Consider the following 21007-nt stretch of genomic DNA (forward strand, 5'->3'; position numbering starts at 1 on the left):
AGTTCAGAAAAAAGGGCGATTGGGTTTTTGGGCTCGGGATTATCAGCATGCTTAGGAAATTTCATTAATTGTCATTTAACCAATGTCTTTAGCTGCATTTGTTCAGCCCCTGGATATGAAAGCTAAACAAATGCCGGCACAGCGTCGCTCTAGGGACGCTGGTTAAATACCATCCGATTAGTTGTTTCTCTCCAGTGTGTTTTTAAGAATCCTCCTCATATTATCCCTGCGTTTGTGCTCACCCAGATACTGCAAAGTAAATTGGCACAAATAAAGCCCCATCCGTTTTCAAATCACTTAAGTCATTTGACTGAGGTTTACATGTGTAAGTCGTTTAGTCGATTGGTTTGAAATTGTCATCAATCTCTTCTTTGACATTGTCCTTGAGCTCGGCGGCGGCCAGAGGCGGCCCGTCGTCTCGCGGGGTTGAGGTTGGCGTGTTCTCCGACTCGGCGGGAAAATCCTGGCCTCCCGCCTCCATCTTCATCATGAGCTTGAGCTTCTTCTTTGGGGGGTTCTTCAGGGTTCCCAAGCGCTCTTTGACCTTGTACTCGAGGGTGCTGTGCGGGATGCCGTACATGTTCTGAGCCTTGGACACGCTCATCTTCCCGTTCATCACCACCGTGATGGCCTCCTCCAGGATCTCCGTGTTGTACTGGCGATAGCGGCCCCTCTTCTTCCGTGGCTGCTTGGAGTTCGGGTCCCCTTCCGCGTCGGAGGTGGAGTAGGCTGGTCCGGAGATGGAGTGCTCCAAGTCGGAGCTCCAGTAGTCGGCCGCCCCATCCAGCAGGCTTCCGAGGCTCGATCCCCGGCGGTTCTGCTTGGGCAGGATGGCTCTCAACTTCCGGCTCAGGCTATTCTCCCCATGGCCACCGCCCATGCTGCTGTAGCCGTACAGGTCGGAGGCATGGGAGTCCCAGGAGAGATCCATGCCCCGGACCTGCGGGATCTTAAGGTCGACGGGAGGCGAGTGGCCCTGGTCTCTCTTGCCCTCGTTTTGGTGGTGGTGTTGGGCCTTGGAGACCTGATTGTGGTGGTGATGGAGGAGTGAACTCTTGATGGAGAAGGCTCCATGGTGGTTGTGGTGGTGATTCTCCAGGAATGTAGGCAGGTCTTTGAGGTCGCTGAGGGCCCCACTCAGAGCTCCGCTGGCCTGCTTCAGCTTCATCAGGCTCTCGAGATGGGCCTTGCTTCCCCAGAAGGAGGAGGAGCCCTTCTGGCCAAGCAAGGACTGGGACTGCCCGTGACTGAGCAAGCCGGCTGCCTCTAGATTGGCCAATGAGAGAGCAGCGGGCTGGCTCAGCAGGCGGTGCTTTTGGCTGAGGAGCTCTTCCTTGATGCGCAGTGAGCGGGCCAGCGGCGGCTTGAAGGAGCTGGAGTTCTCCCTCAGTCCGTCCTGCAGGCTTTTCTGCAGAGGGCCGTCGTCCTCGTCCACCTCGGGCAGAGGATGTTCCACTTTGAGGGAACGTCTGGAAAGAATTAAAAAAGACAAGGATTTAAGATTAGTGACATTTAATCATTAAATCATTTTTAATCGGTTAATTGGATAAAGACCTAACGAACCAGAGATTAATTTAATTTGTGGAAAAAAGCCACAGATGCTGCTGCAGCTTTAATTTTTTGTTTGTTAACATTGTTTGATCCTCTGTTAAATCCCTTGGAAGTAAAAGCTGTGGATTGTCCAGAGAAAGTGAGAAACTGGAACAACGTCTGGCTGCACTTTAAATGTGAACCTTTCGTACAAATACAGATCTCTCCATTTTCCCCTCTGTCAGATCGGCAGTCTCAGTCTCACTGGTGGTTATTTCTAAACATCTGCAAATCAAAGTGACACAATCTCCATGAAAACCAGACAATGCAGCATATTGTGGGAAGCGGAATTCACCGGAGGTCAAGTGAAGCTCTGAATACCCACACACACCTGCTCGGTAAAACCAAAAAGACTCAAGAAACGTCTTTAGTATTGTCTCAGTTAATGCGACATTAGCAAAACATTTCTTATTTCCCAGCCCTTCATTATTAAACAGCAATTAGTTGATTGCAGTGACTCTGTGTGTGCATTCAAGCTGAGTGGGCACAAGGACATTAGTCATTCAAAAATACACAATATAATTAGTCGTTATATTCTAAATTCTTATAAATGAATAAGCTCAAAACATGTTTTATAACTCTGAATTATTTATAAACTAATATACTAGAGTTTTATTGGGAGTATAAAGGGAGATTGTGTATCTGTGGTATCAGCACTGAAGTTTAGAATTAGACAAACATTTTGCACAAGGCCTCTTGGATTTTTATATTTCTTTGATCCTAATCATTTACATATTTTTTACATACTTTGTAGAACTTTATATAACGAAAATATGTCCAGCTTTAGCCAAATTTGATTTTAAAAAAAGAAAAAAATTATGCCAAAAGAGGTGTTTATGTGGTTATTTTTGGCCTAATTATTCTTACTGGAATTAATATAATAAGAAATGAATATATTTAAGAATTAATAAATAAAATGTTCCTGTTATCCTAAAAATCCCAAAATGTTAACTATTCTCCTCAGTGAGTGAACAAAACACAAATTCATCATCAGAATTATTTCTCTTCTTGTCCAAATCTCCAAATCCAACTGATCCTGTGAGTTAATACTCGATTTGTATATTAGTATATACTAATATATATACTAATGTTTATATTTAAATGTTCCTGATGAATAAAGGTGCCGTGAACTGAAATTATAACCAAAGTGTCTCCTCCTGTCGACCAGCGCTGGTCCGGAAGCATTTTGTTTTCCAGTGTTTCAAATTTCTGAAAACCATCTCTGCTGCTTTAACACACACTTACATGCAAAGTGGCTGCACTTGAACCGCTGCAGCCAGTGTTCCCACTGCTGGGTAACTATAGCAACAGAGGAAAGACTCTTAAAAAAAGCGTTCCCTCAGGTTCAGATGAACAGAAAATGGCTCGTCAAGTCGGCGGACGGCGGACGGCGGACGGCGGGGGGGGGGGGGGGGGGGGGGGGGGGAGGAAACTTGAGGGAAACGCTGGCTCTCTTTGCTCCGGAGATGTTCGGTGTTCGGTGAGCTCCGGAGCGGCCGGCTGTGCGAGGTGGGGAGTCCTCAGCAGGAGCTTTGAGACAGATTATCACAGTGGGCGGTCGCGGGCTCGTTGAAAACAATACAGGGTTAACGAGAGGCTCCGGAGTCTGCTCTCTAATGGAGCGTTCTGTTACAGTAAGCATACAGTCGTCGGGGGGGGGGGGGGGGGGGTGGGGAGCATCTGACTCCGCTAATGGAGGATCTGAGGATTTAGTGCATGCATATATTTGTGGAAATAAAAAGACCAAAGGAATGTATGGAACAGAGGAGGATCCCCGATGAGATGGATTGAAAGAGCGTTTCCTTCTCTGCAGCGTGAGACGGACGTTTTATCCTGGAGCTGATATTTAATTATTTGAAACTAAATACATTTTTTAACACTTGTGGATTGTACTGTATTCTTGTTTCATCTAAACCATCAGGGGACATTAAGAGGAATCTATTTGGGTTTGGGGCTCATGGCCAACGTATCATTTACAGGAATGCTTTTAGTGACAAACCCACAAACTATTATTCTGCCATTTTCCTTCAAATATGGTCAGAAAATAATTTTACATCTAAGTCCAGTAGCTGTGTCGGTGCTGGTGGGGGTGGAAACACAGGCTCCACCCCCTCCTGCAGTAAATAATATATGACCTGATTATTAGAGACGCACACTGAGGCTCTGGCCTCGGGTCCTCTGGGGCATTAGAAAACTCAGCCGGGAGACGGAGGCCGGTCCTGAGGGGCTTAAGGTGCTGTTTCTAATTTAGCCCGGGTTGACACGCATGTGGAATGTAATGTCAGGAAATACCTTTCTGTGTTAACCCGTTAAAACTGGACCCAACACATGAGTGTTACTCCCTTAAAGACCAAACACACGTGTAACATGTGTGCTTCTCCGTTAAGACTCAGAGAAGACATGTGCATGTTTTAAAGGACATAAAATACATAATAATTAAACCAGTTTAATTGAATGTCTCCAATAAACTTAACCTGCATGTCGGTGGACTTTGGGCTCACTCTACCTTTGGCTGCATAGAGAATTACTAATTAAACCTGCAATTAAGATGTAACAAATATCAATGTAAAAGAAATCATAGGCGAGTTTGACAAAGACAACGATGAGGATTTCATAGAGAAAGGTTTGTCTGAAAACCAGCAGCAAGTAGCATCAACATCACTATCATCTGCCATCAGACGCCTTCCTAAAGAGAAGCTCCAGAAATCATCTTTGAGACATGTGAACTGGATCCTGATGGGAAACAGTTTCATCGCCCCTGATTTGGATCATTTAAATAACTAAATACATAAATAACAGAGACCTCACTCTGCTGTATTTGGTGAAAACAAACAATTGTACGTTTTGGGGAGTAAAAGCAGAATTGATGGTTGTGATGAAGCAGCAGGTTGATGTTTAACGGAGAAATTTGTTCTGTAAACTGTTTCAGATTTAATCCCAAACAAAACGATAAAAGTACCTAAAGTGTGCGAAGCTTTGAAGCCTCTGGTTGAATACCAGGGGCTTCATGGAACTGTCTTTGAGTTTGTGTAAAATAAAACTGGTTCGGTAGCTTTGTATTAGCAGCATTAGTTTTAGCATTAGCACGTGAGAACCACTCTGTAATGTGAACGTGTCACTTCCGCTGCCAACATGGTGGGCGCAGGTTTTCACGCCCTCCACCTGCCTCGCCGCACTCGGGCGTTTGGAGGCAGCTCGGCTCATCGAACCTTTTCTAATCCATCTCTGACCTGCGGATCAGAAGTATTCCTGGAAATGGCAGCTTCGATTAGCGCTGATTGCTTATTCCCTCCTGATGCACGGGCTGAGTATGATGAGCACTGATTCCAACATGACTTCAAGGCAAAGCACATGTTCATCAATAAATGATCAGGCTGCAACTCGGAGGGTCGTCAATAAAAGGTACTGACACCAGGACGAAAAAAGAAAAGCGGTCAAGCCTCCGTCATGTGTTTGACATGTGCTGCCGCTGAACTCTCTCTCTGGGGTGGGCGGGCGGGCGATCAAGGGGGGGGGGGACAGGGGCGGGAGCAGAATTATAAATACCTGTGCACAAGCACGGCGTACAACCTTGCCGTGAGACGGATGGCAGCTTAGGTATTGATCAGCTAAACGAAAACCCGACACGTACGAGATAAACCGCGTGAAATGTGGGAGGCGTTGGCAGGACTCACTCGAAGACCATCGGGGGGGGGGGGGGGGGGGAATCGAAGTATGTGCCCCCGAAATGTAGGAAGACCGACCGAGGGCAAGTTCCTGTCGAGACCCGCAGATCCTCAGTTTCCTGTTTCTACAAAGTCGATTCCCATCAACAGGTTGCTCCTCAGCCTGTGAGTGATTTCTCAAAGTGCATCTATGTGAACAGATTATTAATAAACTGACAGATTATTATGAGACTGACAGACGGACGTGGAACACGAGTAACGTGGAGACGCAGCAGAGACGATCCCAACGAGGGTCAAACCCCGTTCAACAGAATCCCTCATGCTCCTTTAGAGTGTGGACATCTCTGTGTTGTACAATGTGAGTATTTTATATCACTGCCTGTTTGTGGTATTTTTTATAATAAACCCACAGAAGTTAATAAAACCGTTACACTGACAGATTCTAAATGTTGCAGAGGTTTGGGATGAACTCGCACAAAAACACAAAAAACATCGGATCTGGGACGAATGAAGCTGCATCGCTGACAAATATTAATAACTGCAACCGCACAATATGAACGAATACAAGTGGCTGCACATCTTTAACTTACTCAGTGCAGCTCAGGATGTTTAAAAAAATATAAATCTCTGCTTTATTTCTTGAGATATTCACAAAAGGTGTCGATATGTTCATTCTCTCATCTGTTTGTCTTCCAGAGAATTATCCACATGCACATTAAAAGCATATTCAACAGACAACAGGATAAGAAACAGTTTCTGTGATAGTTGTCATTTCACCAGTGTTTGTTTACTAATGAGAACCCCGACAGTGGTTTGGCATCTGGATCCTGAGTATGACATCATCACCTCGCAGTGTTAAACTCAGGATTTGCTCTCTGGGCGCTTTAACCTCGGCCGTGTGGTTTTAGGCCCACGACAGCGCCGCCCGGCGAACAGTTGCCAGTTTGACTAATCCTGTTGTCTTACCCTTTGACCCCAGACGCAGGCGGGAAGCCGGACGAGGTTTTGTGGACGTCTGCGCCGTTGTTCTTCTTGGTGGAAAGGTCCAGGACGCCGTCTGAGAACACAATCGCACAAAAGACAAAAGTACAAAAGGTTTAACAACTGTGGGTTTGAATATTAACTCACAGGATCGATTGGATTTGGACAAAAGGACAAGAAGGGAAATAGTTCTGATGATGAATTTGTGTTTTGTTCACTCACTGAGGAGAAGAGTTAACATTTTGGGATTTTTAGGATAACAAAAAGATTTTATTTATTAATACTTACATATATTTATTTCTTATTATATTAATTCCAGTAAGAGTTAGGCCAAAAATAATCACAAAAACACCTATTTTGGCATAATTTTTCTTTTTTTTTAAATCAAATTTGACTAAAGCTGGACATATTTTCGTTATATAAAGTTCTACAAAGTATGTCAAAAATATGTAAATGATGAGGATCAAAGAAATATAAAACACCAAGAGGCCTTGTGCAAAATGTTTGTCTAATTCTAAACTTCAGTGCTGATACCACAGATACACAATCTCCCTTTATACTCACAATAAAACTCTCTTAACATGTTTCTCCTATATTCACATTTTTACTCGACAACGGTAAAAATGTTTTAGTCAAGATTGAGGAGCAGTAACTGTGTTACCGTGGCAACCGCATCATTGTTGATTTACGTGAAGCTTGTGTGACAAATAAAGTGCAATAAATCATTTACGTCACAATGAAGCCTTTACGTGGTGGCCTGAAGTAAAGAAGGTATAAGTTTTATACGTAAAATATCACATCTTTAAAACTGAAAACACACAAAAATTAAAACGTATAAATATAAATTCACAACCGGACAATCTGTCTCTGTCGATGTTCTGCTGGTGTAATCCCTAAAGTGCATCTGACCTCCTGACCCCTCTAACCCACACAACCCTATACGACGCGCTAATCTTCAGAGGCTTTTTGTGGTTTAATCGGACAAAACAGAAAAACATTAGGTGATATCGAAATAACACACACACACACACACACACACACTGACAATAACCACGAGGAATCCAGAACCGAAACAAATCAAATGACGCTCGTCACAAAACCTCCAGTGATAACGAACGTGACTATTAAACACTAACGAGGTCCTTCCCTGAGCCGATCAACATGTTCATTAACCTCCACGTCTACATTAGCGTGCTTGTTTTCACGGAACAGGCTGGTGGCAGTAATGAGAGCTGCCTGCTGGAAAGGTCTGAATCATGATCATGACCTGTCACTCCGGGTAAGTCACATTACTGAACTCACGAGAAAACGTGTTAAAGACTTGAAAAAGACCCAGATTAACAATGTGAGTCTTGTATTGGTGGAAAACAGAACGTCTAGTGGACATTTCTTGGATTTATTGAGGATTCGTTCGCTGAAGCAGCTTCCTGAAGTTTTTAGAAACCCCGGTGAGGAGAGTCCTGAAACTTAAACACTGTTAAAAGCTGAAAGAAGCTAAAAAGTTAAAAACCAGTGGAGCTGCTCAGGTCTGTAAGTTCATCCCTGCACGCTTTAAAATTTAATGTAATCATTGGATTCCTTGATTTAGATGAAACATTGATTTGTGCAGCATTAAAAACGTCATATTTCCTGAAATGACATGGACGGTATAATTTAAAGGAGTGGCGTGTATATGATCCAGCTTTAAGGATAATCTGAGCCAGAATTCATCTAAAAGGTGTTTTCTGTGTGTGTGTGTGTGTGTGAGAGAGAGAGATAACATGTGAGCAAGCAGTGGATATAAATGCCTAAATCTTTTTTGTAAAAATTAAGGAGGCTTACTGTAAGCAGATTCCAAAAAGCTGGTATTAAATTGGGTGACCGGTCACACTGAGGCTGAGGGTTGAAGCAGCGAGCGGCCGCCTCCACCCTGCGGTCGGCTCGCTGATGGAAACCGAGACCCCCTGCTGCTTTAGTTTGATTAAACGGAGACTGAGAGCCGAAGCTACGTTTCAGAGCCGGGTCTCACGCTGCTGCCGCGGCTCAGGCTGAAAGACGACGGCTACTCAGCGATCTGCTCATGCGTCCGTACGTGTGGAATCAGAGTCTCTACGTGCAGGAAATGAATCTGTTCTGCAATCACCAGCGCGTCACTGATGTGAAGGTGAGGAGAAGTTCTCCGAGAGAAAAGTGGGATTCTCTGGGTTTCTCCATCTGATGTGTAAAATGTTTGCAAGAATCCAAAAAACAAGACGGAAAACAAACGTCCGACTATAGTGTGGATAGTTGACGGAATGTTAATATGAATGTTTTGTCTTTATTTGTTATTGTCCTGTCGACTTGGCTTCGAAACAGGAAGTGGTGAAATGCTAAAGCCTGCCTCCTACTTGTTGTGTGTGTGTCCATAGATATATATAAAGACTAGATGTCTCGTTCGACGGAGCCGGACGTCCTCACATGGCGGCCATCTTGCATCGGGCAGCTCGCTCACCCATAACATTGTGTTAGTAGTGGTAAATAACCATAACTTGCTCAATTTTCAACCGATTTTGAAACGGTCTGGTTTGTTATAAACGTCAGAGATGTAGTCATGACACTGCATAAATTATTAATTTTTTTTAGAAAGTAACATAATTATTCACAAGTACACAGTGTCATATCTACATCTCTGACGTTTATAACAAACCAGACTGTTTCAAAATCGGTTGAAAATTGAGCAAGTTATGGTTATTTACCAACACAATGTTATGGGTGAGAGAGGTGCCCGATGCAAGATGGCCGCCATGTGGTGACGTTTGTCTCCGTTGGCCGGCAACGCAGACGAGTCATCTAGTGCTTATATCTATGTGTGTGTCTGTGTTAACTGCAATGTGGGGACCGTGGTCACACAGCTACATTATGAGGTCTGTCCTGTCTTTAGCCTAAAAAGATGGTGCCATGAGGTTACTGGTTTATTTCCAGGTTTAAAATAAAAGCTGGGTTAGAGGTGGTCCGGTATAAGATGAAACTAAATCAATAGTTGACCCGATGTTCTCACAAGTGATAAAAACCCGTGTGTTGCTCTCACCCTGCTGGCTGGGCTCGGCGTCGACCTGGTTCTTCTTCACCGTGAGGTCCAGCGGGCCGTCCTGGTCGGCCATGAGAAGCTTGCTGAGGACGGGGTTCTGTGCAGAGGCAGCAGCCGTCGTAGCTCCTCCTCCTCCTCCTCCGCCGTTAGTGGCTCCCGTGCCGTTGCTGCTCTGGGTGCAGGTAGCTGCTGAGGCGGCAGCAGCGGCGGCGGCGTTAGCGGCGTTAGCGGAGGAGGGGCTGAGGCCTGGCCCTGGGGTCGGAGATGGGGAGGAGGAGGCAGACGATGGAGGGGAGCTCGGCGCCGGCAGGGCCCCGGGCGGGGAGCAGGAGCCCAGGGCCAGGGACGCCGCTAGCGGTAGGCTTTGGTCCTTCATGGTGCCGTTGGGCAGGGGCAGGTCGTCCTGAGTAGTTTTTGAGGTATATTCGGCAGCGAACTGGCGGATCATTCGCTGCATGATCTCACGAGCCACTAGAGGAATGTGCGGGTCTGAGAAACTTGGGAGGTCTGGAGAGAAACAAACACAGGAGAGCAAAACACGTCAGAATCCTCCAGGAATGTGTTCAGTCATCGTTACGTTCAACAGATCGATTATCCCATTTCATCCTGAAAATGTAATCCTGATGCTTTGCTTAAATAATCCAAAAATCACAGAGAAGATGGACTTAATCCGTGTGATGAGAGCATCATGATATCAGTGTGGACAACACAGAACTGCTCGTCATTCTTCAAGTAGAGATCCCATGGATTAACCTTGAAATCTAAAGATCTTACTCTTGTTTTCACTTTTCAAACTAAAACGTTGGTCGTTAGTATCTAGCAGAAAACACAGATGACAAAACTTCCCATTATCCCCACTGCCACGTAACAAACCCACATCAAGCACTGGTCATGGATCTGTCGGGTTAATACACGTTGAGCAAAACAGTGACGATGACGACACTCATTTGTTATTAATGCATTAATCTGGCATTGTCCCAGATAAGTCAACAGTACTTATCTCCTCACAACCAGCAGCTTTATTATTTGGATTCTTTCATGTTCGCCAGCGAGTCGAACCCTAAATCCTGCAAACAATACATTATCCCCAAAATATAATCCTGGAGATATGATGAAATAATCCAGAAACCCACATACAATGTATATGTTCGGTATATTGAGCCCAGTCTGCTGAGGGGGGTTAACGCTCCATAGAGTCACATGGCTCGCTCCTAAATGCTGCTATTTTCCAGCCGTGCCGCTCACATCTGCTTTCCCAGCATGCATCCTGTTTTTTTAACTCTGCACCTATAGGCCTGAAGCTGTTTGGACTTGTTCACTTGTTCGCTCCGGGGAAACAGCAGCACTGGACGAGGAGCTCAGGTTCTAATATAGTTTTTAATTTACTATTTTCTATCCTATTTATTTATCCCACTAGTTTATCCCTAAACTGGAACTTTAGTTTTCTTGTGTCTAATACGGTGTGACCTGTTAAAAACGTTATAATTAAAATCACAGTTTAAAACAAATAAAGTTATTCCCTCCGCCAAGGACGTATTTGTTAGTTTTTTTAGCAGGATTAAGCAAAAACCACCAAACAGATTATCATGAAAACTCTGAGGTATTAATCAGCGAAGAACTTTGATCAAACATCGGTTTCTTTTACATCCCAAGATAGGAAGTTTTTCAACATTTTCAATAATTTCCCAGAGAATAATTTTAGATCTTGAATGAATAAAAACTGAATTGTTGAGAGGACTGATTGGACTGTCGGGTCTCGGAGGAAACATGTTCTCTACTTAGCGCTGTGAGTTTACATTTCAATTTTTTACATAATTAATATCACAGGAGAATTACAGACGGTTCACATATTATTGTCTCGCGTAACCATGAACACTGGAGTCGACAGGTAGGAATAAAAACCTGGAGTCAAACACAGCAGAAAAAAACAATAAAGCTGTTTATACCAAAGCCTCTTTGTGTGTGAGGCGTTTTAAAGACGACAGCGATTAGCTCGTCTGAAACGGGCGGAGAGAAAAAATAATTAAACCATGAGCTGCTTTAATCAATATTCAATAACAACATGACACTTGTTTTAAGAGTGTTTGGGCTCGTGTCACATCTCCACTGAATAACAAGCGTCTGTAGATTTTGGAGGAGAAGTCAGCGACGGTGATGTTGTGATTAAAGAATTAATTTCGTGTCTTCTGAAGAACAACATCTATTTTAAAAACAGACAAGCTACAAAAGCAGTTTTATTCTTCCTGTACGTGTCGTCCTTTTAAAAAACTTCCACCCAGACGGTTCTGATTTCACCTGCATGTTTTGTGTTAGTAAGAATTAATCCTCGGTTAATACCGTTTGATTTCTGCGCCCGCTGGTCTACACGACCCGCGCCTGTAATCCCTGCTCCTGACATGATCTGGTTATCATGGACATAACAAACCCTGAACTGTGAACTGAAGCATCTGTATCATGTTCAACCAATAAACAGATTTATCAGGTTTTTTTCAGTCGTGTAAATAACCTGAGTGGCCTTTTGAAAACCCAGAAAATGCATGAATGTGCTGTAAATACGTGGAAGTTGGTTTCTACAGGTGCGTGGTGTCGCTGCGTCTCTCCTGGGAAACGCCGCAGCCGCTGCTGTTTGTGAGGAAACGGCCATTGTGCAACGCCACTTATGCAAACGTACACCAGAGGTCAGGCAGCGGCGCTTTTTGTAAAAACATTTCCTTGAGTCGCTCAGGAATTCTAGCGTCCGCCCTGAGAGAGGAAGCTTCCAGCAGCAGAGAGCCGACAGGAACAACGTGTTGGTGTTAGAACGCAGATAACATCGTGTGTCTGGCTGCATTCTTCACCACGCTGTGTCCAATGCACGGGGACAGAACATCAGGTCACATTGCATCCTGGGTATTTTTAGCTGCTGCTCCAGCGTGGCCGAAGGAAAAAGACGACATGTTTTTCTGACTGAGAAATAATCAAGTGAATAATCACAAGACGAGATTTAAATAGATAGTTTCCAATGGAAAGAATTAAACAATGAAATAATGAATTTAAAAGAAGACAACAATTAGGAATTTGATGTAGATGGTGTTTTAAATGTTTTAAATGTCAAGGCAAAATTATACAGTATTTCTGTCGGTGTGATAAAAAGGGTTATTCGATTTATGACTGTACCTGGAATTGCAAATCTTTATATTATAGGGACGTAACTATTATCTTTAATATGAATTAAACTGGAGTTAAAAAAAATTTTTAATAATTACGTAGCTAAATAGAAAAAAAGATAAAACAAAACAAGTGTTTGAAATTGAAAAGATGTAACAAGCTACTTTTCTAGATAATTTACTTAAACATTTCAGCTTTTAACAAATATCCATGATTCCTTATTTTTGACTTTTAATTATCTTACAGCTGATTAAACAGGATACTTTATTTTATACATTATTATTTGATTGTTAGAAAACTGCACAATTAATATATTGATTACTTATTACTTCTTTCATCAAGGCTCAACAGTCTCTTTACAAAACCGCATATAAATTTACTAGATGCCAATCTTTGCACCAAATTCACAAAAAGTATCAGGCTTCTAATTATGTCTGTATATTTCCATAAAGATCCATTAGTAATTCTCTGAGAAATCAACAAAGGAAATATCCTGGCTCCGCCCCCTGATCCCTGATGATTTCCTTCCTGACCCGCATCACATCCTGTCGCAAAGTCAGGAAATCAGTCCGGTAGTTTCCGTGTAATCCTGCAAACTGTCTAAGAAACTAACAGATGAAAACATAAAAGACGTAATAAGCCTTATTCTAAAATAACCTGAAGCAGGAGGTTCACAATCTCTCATTTTAACCAGTTATATAAATATATATATATATCATTTTAGCTTCTGTATAACGATTAAAAAATGACCACGAGGGCAGAACATTGTCTCAGAGCAGTGACGTCTCATGACAACACATTCCTGAGCCGTACTCTGCCCCTGAGTGCCTCTATCAGTGTGTGTGTGTGTGTGTGTGCGTGTGTGTGTGTGTGTGTGTGTGTGTGTGTGTGTGTGTGTGTGTGTGTGTGTGTGTGTGTGTGTGTGTGTGTGTGTGTGTGTGTGTGTGTGTGTGTGTGTGCGTCCCATCGTGGCGAGGCCTGTGTGACTGTTTGAGTCTATATATAGCAGTTCCTCGGGCAGCTCTGTGTGTGAGTACAGCCACATTGATTGGGACTGGGCATTGATTGGACAGACATCTGTTTCCTCCCTCACTCCTGGAACAACACAACACACCCCCCCGGCGCCCGGCCTCCGCTTCGCCGCTAACTAACCACCGCGACACAGAACCCGGTACAACCAGAAAGGAAAATGTTAAATCAGCAAATATTCAGGGACTTTTGAATTTGTTTGAGTCCTGCAACAAACCTGGGCAGGAATGTAAATACAAGAATATACAGAACCAACATGAACACATCTTAAGTGAAGTATTTATATTTCTATATTCTCCCTGCTCCAAAAACAACCACATCCGATGCATTAGAGCATTTCTGAACAAATATGATAAGAGCAGCAAACCAGCAACTGGACCTGCAGAGAAACTTTCGCTTCTTTACCAAACGTCCCGAACACAAGTGGAAACAAACTCAGTTACGAGTTGTGTAGAAATGACCATGTCCATATTTCCAGTTTAACAACCAGTTAATAACTTGGCAGCTGTCACATAATGATGAACTGACCACAGACACCAACTCCTCAAAATGATTAGTGACAAAACACTGATTCCAGAAAACAACGACCTGCTGCCGGTCTCTTGATCAAAGCTCGAGAAAACCTAACATTTACGTCTCCATAAAGAACTGGGATCAAAACAGATCTTTCATAATTATTGCATCACGTATTAATTATATATTATCTCTTCTATCTGGTTCTATCTCAAATGTTCATTAATCAAAAGTTACAAAAACAAAAACAGACTGAAGGATATTTAAGACGACATGAGACTCGAGACGATTTCTTCAGATGCAGATACGCCATCAATCGCCAATATCGTATTTTTACATCAGTCCAAAGGCTGGTTTGAGTCTGGATATTCTCATGTGTACATTTTCAAACATAAAGAAACACAAGAAGCAGATTGCGTCTTAAAAAGATTGAGAAATTATTTCTGACAAGATGAAACATTCCTCGTGTGGACGGAGGAAAGCGAGAGCTCCTCACAGGAGAATTCATCTGTCGACCGGAGTCTAGTATTTGCAACATGATGGAAAACAGGATACGTCTTTGTTATGAAATAATATTTTCTGAGGATTCGAACATGTATTTTGACACTGACCTAGATTTGGCATCTAACTCAAATTTTCTAAATTAAAAAAGCCGATCCTGAATCAACCTGAGCATGTTTTGTAATGTGCATAGTTCTGATTTGTGAGCTTTGATTATAGTTTGAGTTATAAAACTTCTAAGTTCATGTTCACATATATTCTGCTTTAGTGCAAAGAAAGAAGTTTAAGAGTTTTGAAATGCTAAATATTTCCTGTAGGTTCAGAAACTCATGATTAATACTTAACTGTACGTAAACCTTTGTGCTGTGACTCATTCCATGAGAACTTTTCAGAGGACAAGTGAAACTCTTAAACTCTCCATTGTGCATTTCTCTCTTTGCCTCTGCGCCTACACATTTTGGACGGATTTCATTCCCCTTTCACTGCCTCTGCCCCCGGGCTCAAGGTTATTAAACTGAATCTTCAAAGAGCCACGGAAATAATTTGCTGTGCCATGAGTGCAAGCACCTTCGGTTCGGCAGCTCGAGCTGGAGCACAAAAAAAATCCATCAAGTATTGAAAAATACCAATGAAAAGATCTTGAGTTTGTTTTTATTATATGTACTGAAAAGCAAATGCAAAACTCTTCCACTCTTGAATAAAACAATGTCATGGTTTATGGAAATGTCTCCTCGATGGCCTGAAGGGGAACCAGCCCCCCCCACACTGCTCAGGGTTACCCAACATTTGCATCAACATGCTGCAGTTTTATATTTGGCTCTCAACATTTAGGCAGCAATCCTCCTGTGACTAATTATGTTTAAGTCCTACAGTGAACCGGACAGATCCGCTGGGTTGATATTTAGACCTTCGTCCGCCTGCATGGACCAAAACACATCATCAGATTCTGATTAATCCCTGAAAATACTCTGAGCAGCTCGGATTTGCACTTTTTTGACCAAGTATTAACTGTGTTCATGTATTTTTCATGTATCTGCTCCCTGCAGTTTGTGTGAGTTGTTGAGAAATGTGACAAATCGACCAGATGATAATTTTCATTCTTCTATTAAAGTTTCCAGCTTCTGAAATTCACCCCTGGCATCTCCTGTCTGTAAAATAACCTTCTACAGGGTTTCCCACACGGCTGGTGGTTCAGTTTGAAAAGTGGGTCGGCCTCTTTGGCCCAGATTTGAACCAGTTTAACTTCTACCTACAGGGCAGAAACGCCTTTGTTCCAAATGTAAAACTTTGATAAAATTCCATGCGGCGTCCCTCAGGGATCGATCCACGGTCCCTTCTCTATCCATTTAAAAACTGTACAAATTCTCATATTATGCAGATGATACTCCACTTTACACTCCAGTCTCTCACAGAGACGTGTGTCCTTCCTAATTCAGGGTTCAGATATCCTCAGTCTGCTTTATACATAGTTTTCAAAACCCCAACGAGTATAAAACTTGAATACTCCCAAAGTCCACAGGTTTAACAACCTGAAGAAGTTTATAGCTCATGTTTTTGTGATGATTAAACTGATTTCTGTCTTCTCCGCAGCCCTAGAGAAAACTAATGAGCTACGGCAGATATTCCAAAGTACAGTTGAGTTCTTCTACAGGAGACACTCATCTGATTATTCCAAAGCACTTATCAACAAATGAACTCCTTGATGTGAACAAACACTGATTCGCAGACGAGAACATATTTAGATTTTGTGAAGCAAAGCAACGAGAACATTTGACATCAGCACCGTTTGCTTTTATTGATATTATAACGTTTTTTATATCGAGTTCTGCAACTGAAAGCAATAAAACAGATTTCTGCTGCGGCCGATTCCAAAACACATGAAGACTCCTCCAGGTCGTAAAAGATCTCGTTTCAACAGTTGGTCCAGAAAAGAATTAAATGCAGGTAATGTCTGAAATATTAAAATATATAATATACTCTGGTATTATATTTCCTTATAGGTTTCTGATTTCTCATGTGGATTAACCAAATTTTCTGACCTGTTTGAAATACACCTCTGGAAATACTGAGATATTCTAGTTATTCATGACCAGAGGGAATGTGATAATGAGTAAAGAAATTACTGATGAGAGCCTGTGTGTGTGTGTGTGTGTGTGTGTGTGTGTGTGTGTGTGTGTCTGTGTGTGTGTCGTACCTTTTCGGTGGAACACAGCATTGAGGAAGTCTTGGGCCTGTCTCTCCAGCCGGCTGATCCGAGACAGCTCCCGCTTGAAGTCTTCACACTCGGACGGCGACTGGCTGCCTCCCCCGTCCTCTGCAGCGTGGTCCTACACACACACAGACACACACACACACACAGACACACACACAGGAGACAATTAGTGAGTCGGTTCCGTCAAAAGATAAATACCCTGTCACACCATCACATCGCGGGTTCGCTGCACCTCGTCCGACTGTAGAGATCTAAAGGTACGAGCAGACTTCTCATGTTCTTGAGCCTGGTTGTGATGGAGTGTACGGAATCACTCGGTGGATCTTCCATAGTGTCTGTGACCGAAGGGTTAAGGTGTCAACCACACATGTCCCCAGCAGCAGGTCCCCGGTCCCTATTCCAGCCGGTTACACTATTCATTAAAAGACATTCCCCTCGTCTCTATCTCTCTCCCCCAATTTTTCACTTTCACTCTTTACCGTCTAAAAAATGCACATCAGCAAAATATAGATTTATAAAACGAAAGTTCATCATCGTGAGGAGGAAACTCATAATCTTACCGGGAGGTTATGTTTTCATCGCTGGATTATGCAAAACCTGCCGACCTAATTTTGCTGAACTTGGTGGAAGGAGGGGGGGGGTGAAGGACGAGTTAAGGGGGCGGATCCAAAAATGTCATTTTCTTTAACATTGTGACGTGAAGTGACGTGTCCTTTAAGTTTTTATTATTAACCCTGCTATTTACATATTTTTCAATTATAATTAATTGTTTACTCTGTTTATGTCACAATTTGTTCAGCTCATAAATATATTGTACGCATAATAATCATATACAAAGAGTACTATTAGTGTGGTGTTCCTAATAAAGTGCTCAGTTGAGCCTCTCCTTCCTCCCTTCACCACTAATCTGACTGTTGACTTTTACTATTGTTTGCATGAGAATATTTCACATTCCTGTCTCCATGTCACCGAGCAGAGTCAGAGGATGACGTCATCACGACCTTCAACCCAGGATCTAAAACCTCTCAACGCACGGCGACGCCCTCTCAACGCACGGCGACGCCCTCTCACTTCTTATTTGGTCACTTGCGAATTTTTGCAAAATGCTTCGACTCTCCCAGTGTCACCAAGCAGCTGGGAACAGTCGAAGGCCCGAGGACCAATGAAAAGCCACGACAGGGAGACGTGGCGGCGGGACAGCTCACTGGTCGGAGGCGGGCCTTTGGCCAGCTGGCAGCCAATCGGATGGCTTCACCCAGGGCGAGACGCAGGTCTGCCAACGAGGCATTATTATTCTGAAAGGGACCAGAGCTCAGTCGGAATGTGGATCCAGCGTCTTGTTGGAGACGGGATTAACACCCACAACTCGTATTGTGTCTATAATGAGTGTGTTGTCATTGTGTTTACAACACTATACAGGGACTGTGTGTGTGTGTGTGTGTGTGTGTGTCTGTGTGTGTGTGTGTGTGTCTGAGACAAAGGAACAAACAGACGTTGGAGTGTGTGTGTTTTTAAGGCCGTTCCTCCCTCTCTCCGTGTTTTTTAACCCCCTCATCACTTTCTCTCTCGTTCTGCTTTCGGCTTCAGATCAATGAATCGATGGCTCCGCCCCCTGAAGCTCCGCTGGCATTTCACGAAGCCTCGGAGCCCTGACAGATTAATAAAAGATGAAAATTGTATTGAGTGAGAAGAGGAATCTAATGAAGCCGGCTGCGGATCGTTGGTGTTATTGGTGTCATGGTTTGTAGACGATGAGGCTAACGGGATTATCGACCAATCAGACGCTCTCCTTTAATCCCTGACAGACTTTGTTTAATTGATTCTTCTCTGGTTTATTTAGATGTGTGTTTTTTTTGTTGTAATTACTGTATTTCACAAAGCAACTTGTGTGATGTTGTGTGGATCTTCAGGATTCTATTAACCCCTCTACGGAGAGAGAGAGAGAGAGAGAGAGAGAGAGAGAGAGAGAGAGAGAGAGAGAGAGAGAGAGAGAGAGAGAGAGAGAGAGAGAGAGAGAGAGAGAGAGAGAGAGAGAGAGAGTGAAGAGGACGACCGAGCGACAGATGGGGTTGATGGAGAGCGGCGGTGGAGCCGGTGGAGCCGGGATGTTTTTTAGGAGACAGATGGTCGACCCTGGAGGTCAAACCGGGGTCAAGTTGAAAAACAAGCGACCCTCGATGGTAGAGGGGAGGACCCCCTCTACCATCCCTAAACATCCCCCAAAACGACCCTAACCCAATATTTAGATCAGAAGAAGAGAAGCCGGGGGGGGAACTCATTCTAAGCTCCAAGTTTCTTTCAATTAAACAATTAAACAAGTTTTGAAGAAAATTCCTGCAAAAATAAAAAAAATATACACGTTTCCATTCGTCACGTTAAAATCATCTCGGAGTTTTTGATAAGATCGATATGTTTATTAATAGAGAGACTTCACTGATTCCTGTGTTTTAATGAAGGAATCTGTCTCTGGGGCCAGTGTGGTGACGTGCAGCCGCCCCCCCCACAGGGAATCAAACAGGGGCCATTGCCTTTTGTTCTTTTTAAGCAGAGTGTGTGTGTGTGTGTGTGTGTGTGTGTGTGTGTGAGTGGGGGGGGATGTAACGGCAAGAGGCTGCCTCACGTGAATGTTCCGAGGCTGCAGCAGAGACACAGGTAACCACCACGAGCATGTGTGTGTGTGTGTGTGTGTGTGTGTGTGTGTGTGTGTGTGTGTGTGTGCACGTTAGGAAGGAACTCGTTATTATTCTGCTCTGATCACTTTTTTATCTGATAAACACGGAGAGGAGGCGTCGCCGGCCTCTCTGCTGCGGTGGGAGTCGCACTAATTTACACCCCGGTCTCCGTCCTCCCACACTCACACACAGACACACACACAGAGACACACACACAGACACACACACAGACACACACACACACGGTTATGTAGGATTCCTTTCCGGAGCTAAATTGGGGTCAAGACCATGATGGTTGGAAAACACAAATAACAAGTGTGAGGGAGGAAGAGGAAGAGTTTTTTAAACACGCAGCTCAAAATGGCGGCAGATAAAAAAAAACACAAAATGTGTGGTGTGTGATAGAAACACACATTTATATTTTATCATTTTTGCTCTTGTTAAATATTCAACGTTACGATCAAATGTGTTTTAACCATCAGGAGCGAAAGCTTTAAATATATGTTACAAAGATATTGATAATTAATTCATTATCAGGCTTGGATATAAAATGTTGCACAGTTAATGTTAAATGATTAATTAAGTTGTGTAAAGCTAAAACCATTTGTTGGTTTGTGAGTCCGACATTTAGTTTGAAGGAGTCGTTTGAACATGTTGGGACACGTGTGTATTTTCAGTTTCTGTCTCTTACCTTGATTTTCTCACGTCTTAAGCAGCAGAAGAGACAGTTTTCGTCGAAGGACCAGTCGGACACTTCCTCCGGCTCGCAGTCTGCAGCACAGGGGGGGGGGGGACAGGAAGCAGAGGGTTAAAGGAATCCACACAAACTCCACTTCCCATGATGCTCAGCGTCTCCCAACACGACGCACTTTGCAGCAGCTCGTGGACTTTTCACTTTATTTTTGGTCTCATCAGCAAACGTCTTAAAATCCAAAACTGCACAAAGTTCGTCTCTACAGATAAAAAACTTTATCTCCAGTAACTTCTAGGTAATAAACATTAAACATTATTTAAGGCTTCGAGACTTTTCCATCGTGCAAAACCCTTTTTATTGGATTTCATTTAAAGGCTTTTTTTTTTTTTTTTTTTTTATAGTTTTACAATATGGAGAAATTATAAAGACGTATATTTATCCGACAGTAATGCAGGTGTAAGTCAGCAGACACAGGGTTGGGGTCTGTCGTGTGTTATCATCTATCCAGACTAATATATCTGGCTCTAATTCAAAAGCACCGTTCCAGATATCTTTTCATTTTTTGTAAAATCAGAAATTTAATTTTTTGTTTCCGTGCTGAAACAAGATGAACATTTTAACCACGAGAGGAGAAGACAAGACGAGCGAAGACTTGCAAGAAACACAAGTTGGAGACTTTAAGAACAATAACCATGATCACAAATCTCAACACTTGTGTGTGTGTGTGTGTGTCTGTGTGTGTGTGTGTGTGTGTCTGTATGTGTGTGTGTGTGTGGACAGTCTCTCTCTCGCTGTAATGAAAAGGTCAAAGGTGAACTGTGCTTGAACCCTGTGGTTGCGCCACATACAGTTTCCCTGGGAAGGCGCCAATTAGCTCCAGTCCCACTGCTAACGTGACCCCCCACCCCCCCACCCCTCAGGTCTGTGTGTGTGTGTGTGTGTGTGTGTGTGTGTGTG

The 21007-nt window shown here is 43.2% G+C and overlaps 1 protein-coding gene across 1 annotated transcript in view; it reads right to left on the reverse strand.

Annotated features, from left to right (window-relative positions):
* Positions 1 to 334: 334 nt before the first annotated feature.
* lcor (ligand dependent nuclear receptor corepressor) overlaps positions 335 to 21007 on the reverse strand; it is a 64968-nt gene continuing 44295 nt past the window's right edge. Inside the window, exons 3-7 of the mRNA XM_061067448.1 lie at positions 20048 to 20127; positions 16667 to 16799; positions 9283 to 9789; positions 6222 to 6312; positions 335 to 1469 (exon numbers count right to left, since the gene is read on the reverse strand). Coding sequence (XP_060923431.1) covers positions 335 to 1469; positions 6222 to 6312; positions 9283 to 9789; positions 16667 to 16799; positions 20048 to 20127 — 1946 coding nt within the window. The remainder of the gene's footprint in view (positions 1470 to 6221; positions 6313 to 9282; positions 9790 to 16666; positions 16800 to 20047; positions 20128 to 21007) is intronic.

The sequence above is a fragment of the Limanda limanda genome, chromosome 2 (assembly GCF_963576545.1).
Source record: "Limanda limanda chromosome 2, fLimLim1.1, whole genome shotgun sequence".
NCBI classification, from domain to species: domain Eukaryota; kingdom Metazoa; phylum Chordata; class Actinopteri; order Pleuronectiformes; family Pleuronectidae; genus Limanda; species Limanda limanda.